The sequence below is a fragment of the Scophthalmus maximus genome, chromosome 18 (assembly GCF_022379125.1).
Source record: "Scophthalmus maximus strain ysfricsl-2021 chromosome 18, ASM2237912v1, whole genome shotgun sequence".
NCBI classification, from domain to species: Eukaryota; Metazoa; Chordata; class Actinopteri; order Pleuronectiformes; family Scophthalmidae; genus Scophthalmus; species Scophthalmus maximus.
Genome location: NC_061532.1, coordinates 4,425,310 through 4,442,163, shown reverse-complemented (window position 1 = coordinate 4,442,163; position 16,854 = coordinate 4,425,310). Strand labels below are relative to the sequence as shown.

At 37.4% G+C, this 16,854-nt stretch overlaps 4 protein-coding genes across 4 annotated transcripts; 3 read left to right on the top strand and 1 right to left on the bottom strand.

The window, feature by feature from the left end:
* Nucleotides 1-229: 229 nt before the first annotated feature.
* LOC118290331 (trace amine-associated receptor 1-like) lies at nt 230-1,216 on the top strand. The gene is made up of 2 exons (XM_047328850.1): nt 230-557; nt 630-1,216. The coding sequence occupies exons 1-2, from the start codon at nt 230-232 to the stop codon at nt 1,214-1,216; spliced, it is 915 nt and encodes a 304-aa protein (XP_047184806.1).
* A 1,450-nt stretch (nt 1,217-2,666) lies between these two features.
* LOC118290318 (trace amine-associated receptor 1-like) lies at nt 2,667-4,483 on the top strand. Its single transcript, XM_047328849.1, has 3 exons — nt 2,667-2,689; nt 3,625-3,818; nt 3,891-4,483. The coding sequence occupies exons 1-3, from the start codon at nt 2,667-2,669 to the stop codon at nt 4,481-4,483; spliced, it is 810 nt and encodes a 269-aa protein (XP_047184805.1).
* Nucleotides 4,484-6,522: 2,039 nt separating this feature from the next.
* On the top strand, nt 6,523-7,464 carry LOC118290330 (trace amine-associated receptor 1-like). The gene is made up of 2 exons (XM_047328848.1): nt 6,523-6,793; nt 6,866-7,464. Exons 1-2 carry the CDS (start codon nt 6,523-6,525, stop codon nt 7,462-7,464), a joined length of 870 nt encoding a protein of 289 aa, XP_047184804.1.
* A 4,216-nt stretch (nt 7,465-11,680) lies between these two features.
* On the bottom strand, nt 11,681-16,752 carry LOC118290442 (adhesion G-protein coupled receptor F1-like). Its single transcript, XM_035618131.2, has 12 exons — nt 16,638-16,752; nt 16,494-16,552; nt 15,976-16,406; nt 15,233-15,442; nt 14,974-15,126; nt 14,718-14,896; nt 14,104-14,268; nt 12,596-13,984; nt 12,453-12,494; nt 12,156-12,215; nt 11,949-12,015; nt 11,681-11,872 (listed from the first exon to the last, which is right to left on the bottom strand). The coding sequence occupies exons 3-12, from the start codon at nt 16,139-16,141 to the stop codon at nt 11,802-11,804; spliced, it is 2,502 nt and encodes an 833-aa protein (XP_035474024.1). The 5' UTR covers nt 16,142-16,406; nt 16,494-16,552; nt 16,638-16,752; the 3' UTR covers nt 11,681-11,801.
* Nucleotides 16,753-16,854: the final 102 nt, after the last annotated feature.

Here is a 16,854-nt window from a genome sequence, read left to right as displayed (position 1 = left end):
GTACCAAGTCCAGAGGTTCTGTACAGTGGCACTCTGACTAAGGACACACAACACTGTCCTTGCCTGCGCTATACTGAGGTGATACTTGAGGTAAGGGGAACAAAAACTCAATGGAAATCTCAAATTAACTGAAAAGCCTTTTTTTTTAAGAAGACTGCTAATGCTGCTGAACAAAATATATTTTAAATGTTCCTAACATAATAGATTATCATTACAGAAATTGAGAAGCATGGAAGCAGAGCTGAATGTCAACAGCAATTATGTTGTTAATGACATACATCCCTGCTATGAATCAGATAATACAACTTACATATTTTCAAGCAACCCTTCCCTGACATGTGTTTTGGTTTATATTTTCCTTGGCTCATTATCTGTTGCCACAATATGTGGAAATCTTCTGGTAATCACCTCCATCATTTACTTCAAACAGCTCCACACTCCTACAAACTACCTGATTCTCTCTTTGGCTGTGGCTGACCTGCTTGTAGGGGTTTTGGTTTTTCCTTTCAGCATGGTATTCACTGTGACCTCATGTCTGTTCCATGAAGATTTATTTTGTAAAATTCGAGACAGCTTTGATGTATCACTGTGCACGTCCTCTATTCTGAACTTATGTTGTATTTCCATAGACAGATATTATGCAGTTTGTCAGCCCCTGACATATCGAAGCAAAATAAATGCGCATGCTACTGTAATTATGATCATGGTGAGCTGGGGTATCTCTGTTCTAATCGGTATTGGTATAATAATTGCAGGATTCAGCCAAGGAACATGTGAAGAAATGTGCTCAGCTGATGTTTTAATTGCAAATACTATGGGGCCTGTTTTCTCATTCTACCTCCCAGCAATCATAGTGCTTTGTATCTACTTTAAGATTTTTCTTGTTGCTCAGAAACAGGTGAACAGCATCCAGAGCACAAAGTCTGGAGCAACGGTCAGTAGGATGGAGAGGAAGGCCACAAAAACCCTGGCTACTGTTATGGGAGTTTTTCTTCTATGTTTGACTCCTTACTTTTTATGCATTGTATTTCAGCCTTTGGCTTATTATCCGCCACCCATCCCTGTGATTGAGACACTTAACTGGCTGACATTGTCAAATTCAATGCTGAATCCGTTAATTTATGCGTTCTTTTACAGTTGGTTCAGATCCGCTCTCAGGATAATTATTTCTGGAAAAATATTCCAAGGTGATTTAGCCAATTCCAGATTGTTTTGATTTAAAAAAAAAGAAAAGAAAGATATTACCTATCTTAATTGACATGCCAACAAATTTGGGAAAACAGATCAATACTTTCCCATTGTGAGAAATGCAGTGGATTAGAATAAGAACAGTAATCAATAATTAAAGTATTGTATAAATTGCAGCAAGGTCCCAAAATCAGTTAGGCATTGAAAAACAAACGAACACAAACCTTTTAGATTTGTGCCAAGGAAAATAATCATGTAAAAAAACTTTGCTGTGGTATTTTACACCCTTGGCATGTTTTTTCTTAACTCAACTTGATGCTCATCCCATCAATTTCAAACTTGGTGTGTCTGTTGATGAGGACCCAGGGAAGTGCATTTTGAACTCAAGTCTTCTATGACCAGTTCTTCAGAAAGCACCATTCATTGTTTTTCTACATGTTACCTGATATGAAGAAAAGGGCGTAACTACATTATGAGGGCGTTTTCTTTGCAATGCTCTCCAGAAAGGTGCAAACTGGATTGATGCAGGCCAAGCTCCGAGCACCAAAAAACAGGCACATTATGGATGGGCACTGAACTAGTCTTTCAGATACATTTAACTATGACTTAAAGAAACAGTTGTAATGTGGAAGGAATTGCCTGTATTGTTGAGTAAAGTTTTTCGCTTCCAAGGTTTTCTCAATTCCCTCCAAAAATCTAGATGGTACAAGTGCAATAGCGTATTCAACAAATAGATCCAAAAAAAACACAAAATCAGTAACATTTCCAGAGATGATATTTGAGGATTTTGCTATAACCTGGTTTTTGGTACTGTAATAGTTTATCTTATCTTTTTATTCTCTGGTGGTATGATATGGTGGTATAGTAGACCTTCACCTGGGAAACCAAAACTGACCACAACAAGATTAACCATTTACACAGATTAAAGATTAAATGAATGTAACAACAATGTTATTGAAAATTGTCAACAGGTTAACTACATTTTTAGGAATGGCAATGTCTGTTAACTCAACTTTCCAGAGCCACCTATCAGCACACCTGCAAAACATTTTAGTTTTCTTTATGACATATTATGTGTATCTTGTGCTTTCAAATTTAGTCTGCTTTTTAATCCCTGTTGACAGTGTGTGGTGTTGGAAAATGCCTGACAATGACTTTGACTCTTCCACAGTTGTTTTTTATCACCATTGCTGATACTGGGATGTTTTTGTTTTGTCTCATCTTGTAACTGTTGGAAACATTTCAGATATAGACATTCACTTTCATAATTACCTCATGCTGAATGGGAAAGTTTACTTGCCTAAGGATCTAGTAGAGCTCATGTGTACCATTGGATAAGCTAAGGGACCAAAGACTTCTCACCTCTAATGGAAGAGGTGTCAAGTTGCATAATATCATTGCATCTGACCATGAATAAACTGTGAAGACCAAGTTTAAATGATGAACTAGACACTTATTTTCAGTAAGTTTATGTCTGGATGCAAAAGAGTGGTATTTTCAGGTATGAAAATTTAGCTTGCTGCGGTTCTGGGCAGATTACATATATATGCACGTTATTATGCACATACACGTTATTATGCACCATCCAAGACTGTCGGTCTGCCTTTGAGTTCCAGCTGCAAAATTATACGAAAAAGGATGAAATTATTCTGAACAGTTCTCAAAATTTTCTTGAACTATTTATTATGGATAATGAGTACATCATTAATATTTTATCATTATATATTGCACATCTTGCATCGCAAGTGGTGATTAGTGTGTGTGTGTGTGTGGGGGGGGGGGGGTTGCGCTGATCAACGGTTCTACAGCTGTTCTCTCTCTCTTCTCTCTTCTCCCCCTCCTTCTACCCACCTCTATATATATTGGTATATATATTTGGTCTATGTTTGTATTCATGTTCATGGATTTCCACAAAACATAGTGAAAGGATAGGACATGGGTGAAGAAAGAACCTATCAAATTTTGGGCCGAAGGACTGCAATATGGGGCCGTTTGATTGAATTCAAGGGGGCGTTGTATGCACTAAATGGTTTTGGATATTAAACATGTACATACACACTTAGGTGCTATATAGTAGTGATGAGATCACTCATCATAATGACCAACATTAGACACACCTTCCTTGAATTAAATATTCTAATGAGCTCATAATAAATCTGATCCTAACATTCTGCTCATCGGCAGAGACCCTGAGAATGCCAAACACTACAGATGCTCAAACCAGGATTGATTGGTATAGTGTGAAACATACTCTACAGAGCAGTACAGAAAACATTGCCTTTCTGCTTATATGTGTTAATGAAAGGCACATTATTGCCTGTCAGTGTGAAGGCTAATTAATGCATTGAAATTTCTGATTATGTTGAGTAATGAATCAGCAAATGTACCTGACAAAACTGCAGTGACTATTTCATATTTAATATGTTTTTTCGGCAGCTCTTTATCAGTTCTCATAATGTGTGGAAACCTTCTCGTAATAATCTCCATCGTTTACTTCAAACAGCTCCACACTCCTACAAACTACCTGATCCTCTCTCTGGCTGTGGCTGACCTGTTAGTAGGGGTTTTAGTTTTGCCTTTTAGCATAATACTCATTGTGAGCACATGCTGGTATCTTCAAGATTTGCTCTGCAGCGTAAAATTCAGCTTTGATATGTTGCTGTGCAGTTGTTCTATTTTGAACTTGTGCTGTATTTCTGTTGACAGATTTTATGCAGTGTGTCAGCCTCTGAGGTACAGAATTAAAATAAATGTCCGTGTTGTTGGGCTCATGATCCTGGTGACCTGGACTGTTTCTGCTATAATTGGAATCGTCGTCACATTTTGGGCACCAAAGCAAGGACAAAATTCCAGGAGGTGTGATGTATTTCAAACTAAAAGTTCAACAATTGTGGGAGCTTTTTTTGCATTTTACATCCCAGCCATTGTAATAGTTACCATCTACCTAAAGATTTTGATGGTGGCACAAAAACAGGAACGCAGCATCCTGAACACGTCAAAGTCTGGGGCAACTGTCAGTAAGATGGAAAAGAAGGCTACTAAAACTCTGGCTCTTGTGATGGGGGTTTTTCTGATGTCTTGGACTCCTTTCTTTCTGTGTGTCACCATCCACCCATTGATCGATTATACAATACCTTCTCATGTGATTCAAACATTCAAGTGGCTTGGATGGTCTAATTCAATGCTCAATCCATGTGTCTATGCTTTCTTCTACAGCTGGTTTCGATCAGCTTTTAGAATGATCATTACAGGGAAAATATTTCAAGGTGATCTTTCTAATTCTAAGCTCTTCTGAGTCATTATTTAAAATGCGGACATGTCGCTAATGAGATCTGCCAGTAACAATTAAAACAGTATACCTAACATCCCTCCTGTTTATCTCATACATTTATGTGCGAATTGTCTCTGTACTATAAATAAAGTATCCTTTATGTGCAACAAAGTGTAGAGAACCGATTGACATAACATGTTAACTTGATGTTGCTCCTCTGTTTTCCACAATTTGATGGGTTAGTCTGTCTCAAATCATCTCATGTGTATGTCATTTACGGTGTATATTGAGTTGTCACCATTGTACAGACATTGCATCTGTATGTTGAATACAGGCTTACAAGGTCAAATATTTGTCTATTTCAATAATATTAGTTTGATAGTTTTTGATCTTAAGGTGCTGCCACAACACACAAACAAGGCTTGAACCTGACATGTTAGGAATGTACTGAATAATTCTGATATTTACAGTTATTTTAAACCATTACATTCATCATTTAGTTTCAGTTTTATTTGGTGATAGAATTTTGAAGAAAAATAATACGCGTTAGGGTTAGGCCTTGAAATTGTGTGCATTTAACTCCATATTGCAAAGAATAAACCATACGTTATCTTATTTATTACAAAAAATGGGACACTATTGCTGTACTGAAATGTGTTTATTTTGTAAACAATAAACAAGATGTCCATGAAAATTCGTTTTTTGTCATTAATAAGTTACCTCAACTTAACAACGACAAACAAAAACAAAAAACACTGGTGCAAAACTTAACAACCACAGGCTAGAACGAGGTAGATTTGGAATAGGTTGATTTTTGACTATTCCTCCTATGAACCTGCTTTAAGAGAGCTCATTTTGCAACCTCAAATGACTTGGCCTGTGTATTTGCTGATGCGGGGTCTTTGGACAGTCTCACCACAACGCGATGCTGATTCAATTGGAAGAGGTTTCCTCTTCTACAGTGGTAGAGGGCTGGGCTGAAGCTGAAGAGCGAGAGAACACCTGGGATATTTGATCACTGTCAATTGTTGATGTCTCCAGCATTGAATCCTCCCCACCCATTTGCCCCTCCTCTGTGCCTTCTATGTCCTCAGAGTCCTCAAAGTCCAGCTGTTGTAAAAAATTGCAGGTGAAGATAGGGAATCATTTTTAGATTATATTTACGCCTCCTTGGCCCTTTCAATACAACTCAGTTTTGATATCACTTACACCCAAATATGATGCATTGGCCTGTGTCACGTTGGGCTTTAAGAAGTCTAGGTGTCTAAGAATCCATTTTTGTACTGATGTCAAGGGGATGTCAAGGGGTTTTGATGTCTCTCCACTGGCACTAGTAAAGTTTCCCATACTGGGTTCTTAATGATGCCATTCTGGTTTTTACTTCATTGACTGCAAAAAGAAAGTAAAACATTAAGGCCTTGCCCAGACCCGTCACAAAGCTATCTGTAATAATGGGTCCTATATCTTTGAAATTCACTTTCTTTTTCCCTCTCTCTCTCTCTCTCACACACACACACACACACACAAACACACACACACACACACACACACACACACACACACACACACACACACACACACACACACACACACAGCCTTTTCACTCCTTGACAAAAGTTAGGTTATAGATATATATAGAGAATAATGCATTGATCTTGATGAAAAAAATCTGGTGCATCTACAGTAGGTGACTGATATTTACGAGCGTGTGTATTTTTGTGCAGTTTGATTGGTGGACATATGCGCTCTCCTGAGTGCCATTCAACAGTGCCATTTAAGATATCTCTTTCATAATGACTTGTCATATTGACCAACACACACCTTCCTTGAATTGAATATGCAAATGGGCTCATATTAAATCTGAACCTGACATTCTGCTCATCGGCAGAGACTCTGAGAATGCCTATCAGCACAGATGCACAAACCAGGATTGATTGGTATAGTGTGAAACATACTCTACAGAGCAGTACAGAAAACATTGCCTTTCTGCTTATATGTGTTAATGAAAGGCACATTATTGCCTGTCAGTGTGAAGGCTAATTAATGCATTGAAATTTCTGATTATGTTGAGTAATGAAACAGCAAATGTACCTGACAAAACTGCAGTGACTATTTCATATTTAATATGTTTTTTCGGCAGCTCTTTATCAGTTCTCATAATGTGTGGAAACCTTCTCGTAATAATCTCCATCGTTTACTTCAAACAGCTCCACACTCCTACAAACTACCTGATCCTCTCTCTGGCTGTGGCTGACCTGTTAGTAGGGGTTTTAGTTTTGCCTTTTAGCATAATACTCATTGTGAGCTCATACTGGTATCTTCAAGGTTTGCTCTGCAGGGTAAAATTCAGCGTTGATATGTTGCTGTGCAGTTGTTCTATTTTGAACTTGTGCTGTATTTCTGTTGACAGATATTATGCAGTGTGTCAGCCTCTGAGGTACAGAATAAAAATAAATGTCCGTGTTGTTGGGATCATGATCCTGGTGACCTGGACTGTTTCTGCTCTATTTGGAATTGTTATCACATTTCGAGAACCATCCCAAGGACAACATTACAGTAGGTGTAATATATTTCAAAAGAATGTAAAGAGTGCATCAATTATGGGAGCTGTATTTACATTTTTCATCCCATCCATCATAATGGTTGGCATCTACTTGAAGATTTTGATGGTTGCACAGAGACAGGCACGCAGCATCCTGAACATGACAAAGTCTGGGGCAACTGTCAGTAAGATGGAGAGAAAGGCTACTAAAACTCTGGCTATTGTGATGGGGGTTTTTCTGCTGTGTTGGACTCCTTTCTTTTTGTGTATCATCTTTCAACCATTGAGCAATAACACAATACCTTCTCATGTAATTCAAACATTTAAGTGGCTTGGATGGTCTAATTCAATGCTCAATCCATGTGTCTATGCTTTCTTCTACAGCTGGTTTCGATCAGCTTTTAGAATGATCATTACTGGGAAAATATTTCAAGGTGATTTTTCTGACACTAAGCTCTTCTGACTCATTATTTAAAGTGCTGGAACGTCGCTAATGAGATCTGGAACTAAAGATTAAAACAATATCACTAACATCCCTCCTGTTTATCTCATATATTTATGTGCAAATTGTCAATGTACCATGAATAAAGTATCAATATGTGCAACCAGGTGTAGAGAAGTTATTGACATAATTTGTGAACTTGTTGCTACTCTGTTATCAACTATTTGATGGGTCACTGTCTCCATACATTTCATGTGTCTGCCCTTTACTGTATATATTGAGTTATTACCATTCTGCAGACACTGCATCTGTATGTTGAATACAGGCCTACATGTTGTCTTTGTAAATAAGGTCAATTAATTAGTCTTTGAGCTTAATTCAAATGTGCTGCCATAACACATCAACATCATGTTTGTCTCATATGTATGTACAAATTGTCTTTGTACTAAAGTAAAGTATCTGTAGTGCAACAAAGTTTAGGGAACCTATTGACATAATATATTAATATTATTAAAATTTTTATCATATTCTGTTAGAACTTGATATTGCTCCTGTTTTCAACAATTTGATGTTTCAATGTCCCCATACATCCGATGTATATGTAATTTTCATTGTAAATGGAATTTTTCAGACACTGCATCTGTATGTTGAATACAGACGTACATGGTCAAATGTTTGTCTTTGTAAACATTACTAGTTCATATGTCTTTGAGCTTAATTTGAGTCCTGCTATAACACACAAACTGACGTGTCAGGAATTTATCAATCATAATTTTTTTCCTTTCTTACAGTAATTCTAAACAAGAGCACTGATCATTAACTTCTCTCTTTACTATTATCATAGTAATGATTATTATTATTTATTTGGTGGTGGAATTAGGAAATAGAGGAGTGTTATAATTTTAATAAAGCAGGGATATTTGCAATAAGACTTCAGCAGCAGGTTATACATTGTCAAGGGAGAGATCCTCTAGTTTTTTTTTTTACACCTCTGGCCTCTGCTGGGGTCTCAACAAACCACATGCTGTATTCACTGAAAATATCAATGAGAAAGAAAACACATTATACTCAAGACCTTAATCAACATGTTTGATTGTTTGTTGTTCTTATGTAATATTCTGAGGAAGTTAGAATTCAAACAGTCACGTTATTTGTAAATACTTGATGGAGCATAATTTCTTCAAGAATAAAAAACTGGAATAATGCAGACTTTAGAACAATAGTGTGTGTGTGAATTAGAAATAACTAAATAAGTGTTCCTTTAGATTTGAGTCAGTCACCTTCTACAAGATGGAGCCTCACATGAAGGTTTCAGTTAATGCTGTGCTTTTATTTGATGCAAAGAATTGTACCAAACAAATAAAAAAAATATTTTAGTTACCATAACCACAATATGCTGATGTTGGAGCCTTTTAGCGGAGGGTCTGGTTCATTTTAGGGGTCCTGTAGGGTCCATCTTTTTCGAGGCTTAACTCATAAGAGGGAATGGAAGTCATGATATCTTGGCCTGTGTTGTGCTTTGACGTTGAGAATGTGTTCCCGGCCTAATGCATAGGGCCCCATTTGTTACCATTACAGTTGATGGTAAGTTGTGGCTATCAAAATTTATAAAAGATTAATATTAAAATATGAATATCAGATAACAAATTAATGTTAAAGTTACCTCGGGGCACCACCCTTCAAAGGAAGGGAAATGATAGCCAATTTACTGATTCAGTTTCATTTACAATATACTAACTATCAATTTGGAATCCTGATTAATAATTAAATTTAAAATTACAAACAGAATCACCACATTGGTTGTAAGCAGAGGTTGAAAGATTTGGAGTTCTACCGGTTCGAAGTTGGCAATACTCACTCTTATTCAATATTGAATAGACCAGACAGCATTTTTTATGACATTTATTTAAAAGATAAGAAGTCGAAACAACAATATCTAATCTAACAGATGTAGATATTTAAATATATAATGGTCGCTCTATATATTTCTCTCTCTCTGTGTGTGTGTGTGTGTGTGTGTGTGTGAGAGAGAGAGTACACAGGCTAGATCAAAGGTCTCAGAAGTACTATAAACAAGATTACGGTAAACAAAGAAACTACAAAATGGCGGCATCAGAGGTGTTGGCTTGACCACATGGTGTGCTTCTTTGATAAGGCCATTTGGTGGAGAACAAAGAGACCAGGTTAAAAGAGGGATAGTTACAGGATACTAACATCAAAATAACCTATGAATAGCTAACAATAGCAAACAACAACACCAAGTGAACATGTTGAATTATATCACTAAAGTACACTACCAAAGTTAAAAATTCCTATGCTGACCTTGACAGAGCAGGCATGAGAAGCAAAAAGAAGAAGTGAAGTACAACCCCCCCCCCCCCAAAAAAAAAAACTATATACAAATAGAGAAAGACAAAACCTTGACAACACCCCATGCCGAAGCACATCCCCAACAGAGGTTAAAGCAAAACCCTAAATACGAATAAAACAGAGAAATTCTTACCCTGGGCTACCTGAGAATTGTGACTATTGAGCCAGAATTATGGAAAAGTGGTTTCTCCAGCACATCTGCATACTTTCTGGGTTGAGAGGACTCCAACTGCAAGCTCTGTGGCCAAATGAGAACATTGCAACACATCCTGTCAGTGTGTAAAACAGCGTTAGCTCAAGGATGCTATAGGTGGCACCATGACAAGGTGCTTCTGTCCCTCACTGACACACTGACAGAAAAGCAAGAAGAGGAAAGCAGGCAGTTTTACAAGGAAAACCATCATGGAAAGGAAAACCAGGGAAGGAGCCAGGCCACACATCTCTCTGACTGCAAGTTGTAATGTGTCAGCTGAACATAGTGCCCTGGATGGAGGGATGTTTCAAAGACAAGGGGTAGTAGGCATGGCGATTGTTGTCACCTCTGGGCCTGGACGAAAGGAGCAAAACACAAGCTGCTCGCAGGATGAGGAAGGAAGCAGCACTTTACTCTTGTAAGTTATGGAGTAAATGAGGGGAGGGAAGCTGGAGGCCAGAGGCAGATGGGCAGTGATTTGGCCACCACTGCCAGCAAACCAACTGGAGAGCATAGTGGTTCAGGGTCGAAACATGCAGTGAATGTTGAGTACCACCTAATGACTTCTGCTCCTGGTCAATGGCTATGTTTACCTAAGGAGGTAACCTTATTAAAGAGATGATAATGTACTGGTCTGCTGATTAGTGGTTATACTTTTACCTGATTCATCACATTGCACCTTAATCACCCCTGAAACAAATTGCAGGAAATTGTCTTGAAATCACCCCTTTGGACCTCTTCATCTTTAAAATTGTTCCAGAAGAGGCAATTTAAAAGTTTGTTTTTTCGTGAAAAATGTGCAATCATACATCAAAAAAATGCATCAGTAAGGAAGAATGTGGATCGAAAAAGTGATCTGATATAATTATCACATTTCAGTAACCATAGTTTTTGTTGTGGTTAGAGTGAGTTGGATTATACAACAAAGAATGTACAGTCAATTCATATGATGGGGTACAATCACTTTTGTATTTTGAACACAATCTCTTCTTTGTCATGTCTTTATTAATCATGACTTGACATTTAAAAAGTATGTACGACCAGACAGATTTTTCAAGTCTCTAAAACCCAACATACAAAGGTTCTTCATTTTTACTCTTTACTCTGTCATTTCAAATGTTAAATGAAAATTAATGTAGTTGACATTATAACTGTCACACCGCTGTCTCGTCCTGGGTTTTTGTCTCTCGACTTCCTGTTTTATTTTGAAAACTAACTCTCCTCTCATTTCAGGTCACTTGCCTTTCCTCATGTGCCACCGGTCTAATTGTCTTCTCTGATTTCTGATATTGTCCACATTGGACCTTTGATTGAGAGGTATTAAATAATTATTTGTAAATCATAATTAAGCAGATGCTTCCATCCTATAAATTCCTTTGTAACTTCTCTGACTTTTATGCACATAAGGTATTAAACATCAAATGCAGCAGGAGTCAACTCTAAACTTCAGCAGTTACAACTCACAGCAAGCATCAACAGTTTTAATAACAGTTTCATAGTTTAATTCACAATATTACAACACTAAACTTTACATTCATGTCACTTTTATAGATCTTTTCATTATCCACATGAGAACAGTGACATCATCTTCCTTCAAACATGTTTCACTTTAATACAGCACCATTTTATTCCTTTTTTCAAAGCTTATCATATATGTTGGTTCAATATTTATGTTATCCTCTCAGTGAACTTCAACAAGACCATGTCTGTGATTATGCATCCAAAATTCTCATACATGACGGATCTTATAAATCATTCATGAAACACATTTAATTATACAGATTGTTGCATTGATTCATATATTAACAAATGACTGTGATGCACCACTACTGCTTGAGCTTCCAGCTTGTGAGACATGGTAGATATCTGAAAGATAAACAAATTGTTGATAAGAAAACTCATTAAAGTAAGCAGGAAAGCTTCTCAAAGTAAAACAACTTACTTATTCTTCCAAGTATTCTACTTATCAAATTGGTTCCACTTAAAGAAGAAATACCAGCACTTGTACTCTATAGTAGAAAAAAACATGTGAGAAGTCATTGCAGGATAAACATGCAGGATGCATTAACATACAAAGAAAATCTGACAAATGTATATAGTAAGTAGTAGAAAATGTGTATGGGATATTTAAAAAAAGGAGATCACTTACTCTTTTCGTATTAGAGCCAGTGCTTGTTGAAGGTAATCTACTGAAGAAGATAGAACGAGTCTACAAGCAAAACCAAATACATGTCAATGTCAAAATGGAGGGTATTTAACTACTGCGCAATTTGGAAAGTAATCAGCAAGACTAGTACTGAAGAGTTTTCACAATTTGGGAAATACACCTTGCTTCTAGAATTAAAATGAAAAGATGGATACCACTCCCATATATGTGGGAAATGGTTACAGGTTCAGTGTGTAGGATTTAGTGACATTGAGTTTTCACATATTCCAAGCAACATACCTTTGAATCGAGCAGTGTCCCAAACACTAAAATTAAGAAACCCTAAGGGAAATCAAGCATGCGTATTTGTTAATCAGATTGGGAAAATAAAACATGTTTTATTACACAAAAATACTGCCTCGTATTTCAATGGCTGCAAATACCTGTAATGAGTTGAAGAATGCAAAGGCAATATGGAGTCCTTTACTTGTTGATGATACCATGGTCCCCACTCCCAAAGACCAGGTCAGTCCAAATAAAGGAGTCAAAATGATCACACATCTTGCAATGACCACCAGTGTATGTTTTTCATCTGTTTGGGCAGATTCACCTACACCTCTTCTCAGCATTTTGAACAAGACCACAATTACAATAAAGATATTGATTAAAACTATGGTCAATGCCGGTATCACCAAGGCCAGAAGGGCTTTTGTCTCAATCCAGTTCAGCCAACAAGCATTGTCTTTCCTGATGTATCCATTCCCTGGTGCTGTGACAGCAACAGTGATAACAGCTATAATCAGAGGACAGCCATAGCCTAAACAGAAACCAATGGCCAACATGGCTGACTTGGACATGTAAGAGAAGACCATGACTGTCCGGTAAAAGAGCAGAAGGCCTGACACGAGCATCCAGAAGAAAAGGGCAAGGTAGAAAAAGTGCATAAAAAATGTTGCTGTGCTACATAGTCCAAGTGGAAGTTCATAGTCCTCCCCTGGATTCTCAAGGGGATTCTTAGCTATAAAGGCACCGATGATGAAACAGATATCAGCAATCAACAGGGACAGGGCGGTATTAACTAAGGAAACATGACGAATGAAAGCAGTGCTATTTCTGGTAATAGCTTTCCAAACATATCCTTCAATAAGAAGACATATAACTAAGCTTGCCAGAGATGTCCCTACCCCAAAGTAAGTGATTATATCCAGTGCTTCACTTAGTGATGGAGGGATGTCCGTTGCCATCAGAATTGAGAAGGAGGAGAGATGGTTACAGCTGCAGGTTACTGTGTTGTTTATGTCAGAAACAAAAGTACATCCCTCATCATCCCAAGCACCAAAATTATCAAAGAGTGTGAAGTTCCAGAAGATGCACTGTGGATTCAGTGTCAAGGAGCTGTTCAGCTTGTTGTATCTCAGGAGGACTTTTTGAACTGTGGCATTTATTTTGATAAGCACCACAACTGCATTGATGGCAGTTTCGTTGCTGCTAGCGTTGAAGAGTGTAACATCAAAGGTGGAGTTCCGTGGTGGCATAACATTATTTAGGGTGGATAGGAGGATGGTAGTTATAAAAATGTTGCTCATGCTGGTGTTGGGAATGTCTATGACGACGCTGGAGTTCAGGTCTGCCATGAAGTTGTTGTTAAATGTGGTTCTGTTGAGCAGGATCCGTTGAGTTGCAATGGCAAACTCTCCATCCAAGTCACTGGAAAGAGTCTCCATTGAACCCAATAATGCTGAGCTGGTATTGCGGGAATCATTTGCATTCAGAATTACCCAGGAGTCTCTTGCATCTTCACTAATGAGGACATCAATAGTCTCTAGTACATTCTGCAGATAAGAGGAAATTTCACTGTGATGGTACATTGTCATCAAAAAGTCAATAAGTAATTTTGCTGAAATTCTACATATCCTTTACGAAAATGATAAAAGTGGAGGGTTTAACTTACCTGCATTACTGTTTTATTGACGGCAGTCGAAACATTTGCAATAGTGTTTAGAATGTCAACAATGGCTGATATGGTTGCAGATGAATTTGCAATTTCAGTTTTTTCTTGGTGGACAACTGTACTTAGATTCAATACAAATTGTGTCACTTCCTCGACATCCAAATCCTGAAAGAAAGAAAACACCAACAACTTTGTTGACAACACATTTCGTCACTATCCAGATATGCATGACACTTGTTGGGACGTTTGATTCTGCTTTAAACCACACTGTGACTCTTGTGGCCTACACAAATGCAGGGCAGACTTTGCTATTCTGGAGAGGAAATAGAGGATTTTTTCCAAATTACATTTTCAAAATATGGAGGGACAAGTTTTGGCTGTTCAAGTTGCTTGTTGCTTGTGTGCCATTTGTATGTTGAGAGTGTTGTTCGTAACTAAAATCACAAGCCTCTTTCATTTTTGGGGCAATTTATGTCTTTATTAAACAGTAGACATTAGAGAGGTGACAGGAAATGAGTGGTGAAAGACTGATGTATAGACAAATATCCAGAGCTAATCATGACATCCGTGTTCATCAGCATACAGGAAGTTTGGTTGATCAGTAGCTCACCTACCTGTGAATCAATGAGTAATTCCTTGATTTGTGTTACAATGCAGGTGTCCACCTCAAGTTTCCACTCTCCTGTTTCCTGACATACCGCAGTCTTGCTCCCCTCTTGACCTTCATCACACCCTATGCTTGATCTGTCACCAACTCGCCCAGTCCCATACTGAGCATCATCGCATTTTGATTCTTAACAGAAAATAATCAGTTAGTGACACAGATGCTTAAAACAGCAGAAAAAATTACACTTTCAAATTTGCTCTTACTGTCTCTGAAAATGGTCATCGTCATTTTCATTTCATAACTTGATGGGTTATCTACCCTACATATAAAAGTTATCTTATCTTCTTGCGATCCGCTGCAGTTTTCTAGTTTATAATCATGCTTGATGCAGTTGGCTTTTCCATCTGTAACAGGAACTGTGAAAATGTAACAGTGTTGTTAATTAGATAAACAGTTAAAAGCTTTGTCAAACTTCGCAAGAATGACTAGGATAAGGAGTTTTCAGTGTCAGTTCCTACTTACCCGAGTTTAACGGGACTATGCCTTGAAACCACTTGACTGTGTAGGGGCGCTGCACGCAACACTTAAGAGGTTGTATCTGTCCATTTTGGCATCTTACATTAACTTCACCCTGTAGTCGCACAACAGGTGCTTGTATGATTTGAGTTTCCGTTACAAATCCTTCTTGGTTGATATTAATTGTTTTGTTTCTCAGAGTACAACTGTAAAGTCCTGTAATCAAGAAATATACATTGAGGGGGAAATGGTTCAAATGTATTAATATTTCTCTATGACTGATTAAATACTGTATTTTCATATGACATCTTTATTACATCTTAAATTTATTTTATCTCAAGAGGGAAAAAGCAACTTTGAACAGTAACATAGCTATGGCTAACGGTGGACCATATAAAAACTCCATTCAGTGTGACCCTCTTCCCAAGTCCTCTGTGTGCTTGTTGGTCAGGGTGCGAGTGAGAACATGTCACGTACGACTGGGCTCACTTCTCCAACCTGAATACTTACCTATTGCCACTTTAATTTTACAATGCTTTAGTAGTGAGTATATGTTGTATAGATGATAATATACTGTATATATCACATCTAATGTACAATATGTGATTTTTTATTTCACAGTATCTGTATCATAACATATAGAACCCAGTTTTTATGGTGTATACTGGATAAATAATGTATTAGACAAGTTGTATAGTAATCTCTTATTGATTTCTTATCAGTTATAAATTCAACCAGCTCTGACTTACCTCTATCTGCAGGAATGACGTTGATAACTTTAAGCATAGACTGATTGTTAGATGTAGTTATTTCAATCCTTTCACCATCTTTAATTTCCCGTCCTTTAAATTTCCAACTGGAACTAGAAATTGGTCCCAGATTAAAATTGTCTGGAGGCTCACACCTCAGGAACATGGTGTTACCAGTGTAAGTGAGGTCTGGAATTGTGATTGAAGTTGGACCTTTGGATAAAGCAGAATTGAACAGTCAGGAATTCCTTAAAGTTAAACAAAATGGTTGTTGACTACTATTGTACTTACTCTTGTAAAATGCAGAAACTGAGCCAATGACAGGAGCAACAGGTTTCATTGTTTTTGGGAGTTTTTCGTTTTCTTCCGCCAGTTTATTAAAGTCAAGGTGTGTTGTATTTACAACAAAGTCTGTAATTACGCTTCCTTCACTGAGTGAGAAAAGCCAAAGTTGTGATGTGGAATGGGTTATGATTCCTGTTCAAATTCATGTTATTTCCAGAATTACCATACTGTACCTGAATCTTGTCACAAAACCACTGATATATCCTGGGATTCCTTTATACTGCTCGTGTAACTGTGGGAGAAATATAATAAGTGATAACATATAAATACAACTGAAAATGCAAGTCAAAATTCAGTAGTGTAAACATTGCACTTACCACTGAATCAATCTGTGATTTAAAATTCTTGAACACAGCACTCGATGGATTATTCAATTCTGTTGTGTATTCCTTGTTTAATCTCATTAGCATTTCCACACTGAAAACTGAAAGATGAAAAATATCAAAGCAAAGTTATGAATAAGCATTTTATTTTGTTGTAATGTTAAGGCAGATAATGTTTATGGTGGCCTTCTTTCTAATATCTTGGACTTCC

What these genes read in the sequence shown, in the direction of transcription:
- LOC118290331 (XM_047328850.1), top strand. Translation starts at nt 230, where the DNA reads ATGGAAGCAGAGCTGAATGTCAACAGCAATTATGTTGTTAATGACATA. An exon ending in GTTCCATGAAGATTTATTTT is followed by an intron (nt 558 to 629) that starts GTAAAATTCGAG and finishes GTATTTCCATAG; the next exon opens with ACAGATATTATGCAGTTTGT.
- LOC118290318 (XM_047328849.1), top strand. Translation starts at nt 2,667, where the DNA reads ATGCAAAAGAGTGGTATTTTCAG. An exon ending in CAAAAGAGTGGTATTTTCAG is followed by an intron (nt 2,690 to 3,624) that starts GTATGAAAATTT and finishes TTTTTTCGGCAG; the next exon opens with CTCTTTATCAGTTCTCATAA. An exon ending in GTATCTTCAAGATTTGCTCT is followed by an intron (nt 3,819 to 3,890) that starts GCAGCGTAAAAT and finishes GTATTTCTGTTG; the next exon opens with ACAGATTTTATGCAGTGTGT.
- LOC118290330 (XM_047328848.1), top strand. Translation starts at nt 6,523, where the DNA reads ATGTTGAGTAATGAAACAGCAAATGTACCTGACAAAACTGCAGTGACT. An exon ending in GTATCTTCAAGGTTTGCTCT is followed by an intron (nt 6,794 to 6,865) that starts GCAGGGTAAAAT and finishes GTATTTCTGTTG; the next exon opens with ACAGATATTATGCAGTGTGT.
- LOC118290442 (XM_035618131.2), bottom strand. Translation starts at nt 16,141, where the DNA reads ATGTTCCTGAGGTGTGAGCCTCCAGACAATTTTAATCTGGGACCAATT. An exon ending in CATAGTCCCGTTAAACTCGG is followed by an intron (nt 15,127 to 15,232) that starts GTAAGTAGGAAC and finishes ACATTTTCACAG; the next exon opens with TTCCTGTTACAGATGGAAAA. An exon ending in GGACACTGCTCGATTCAAAG is followed by an intron (nt 12,216 to 12,452) that starts GTATGTTGCTTG and finishes TTTTGCTTGTAG; the next exon opens with ACTCGTTCTATCTTCTTCAG.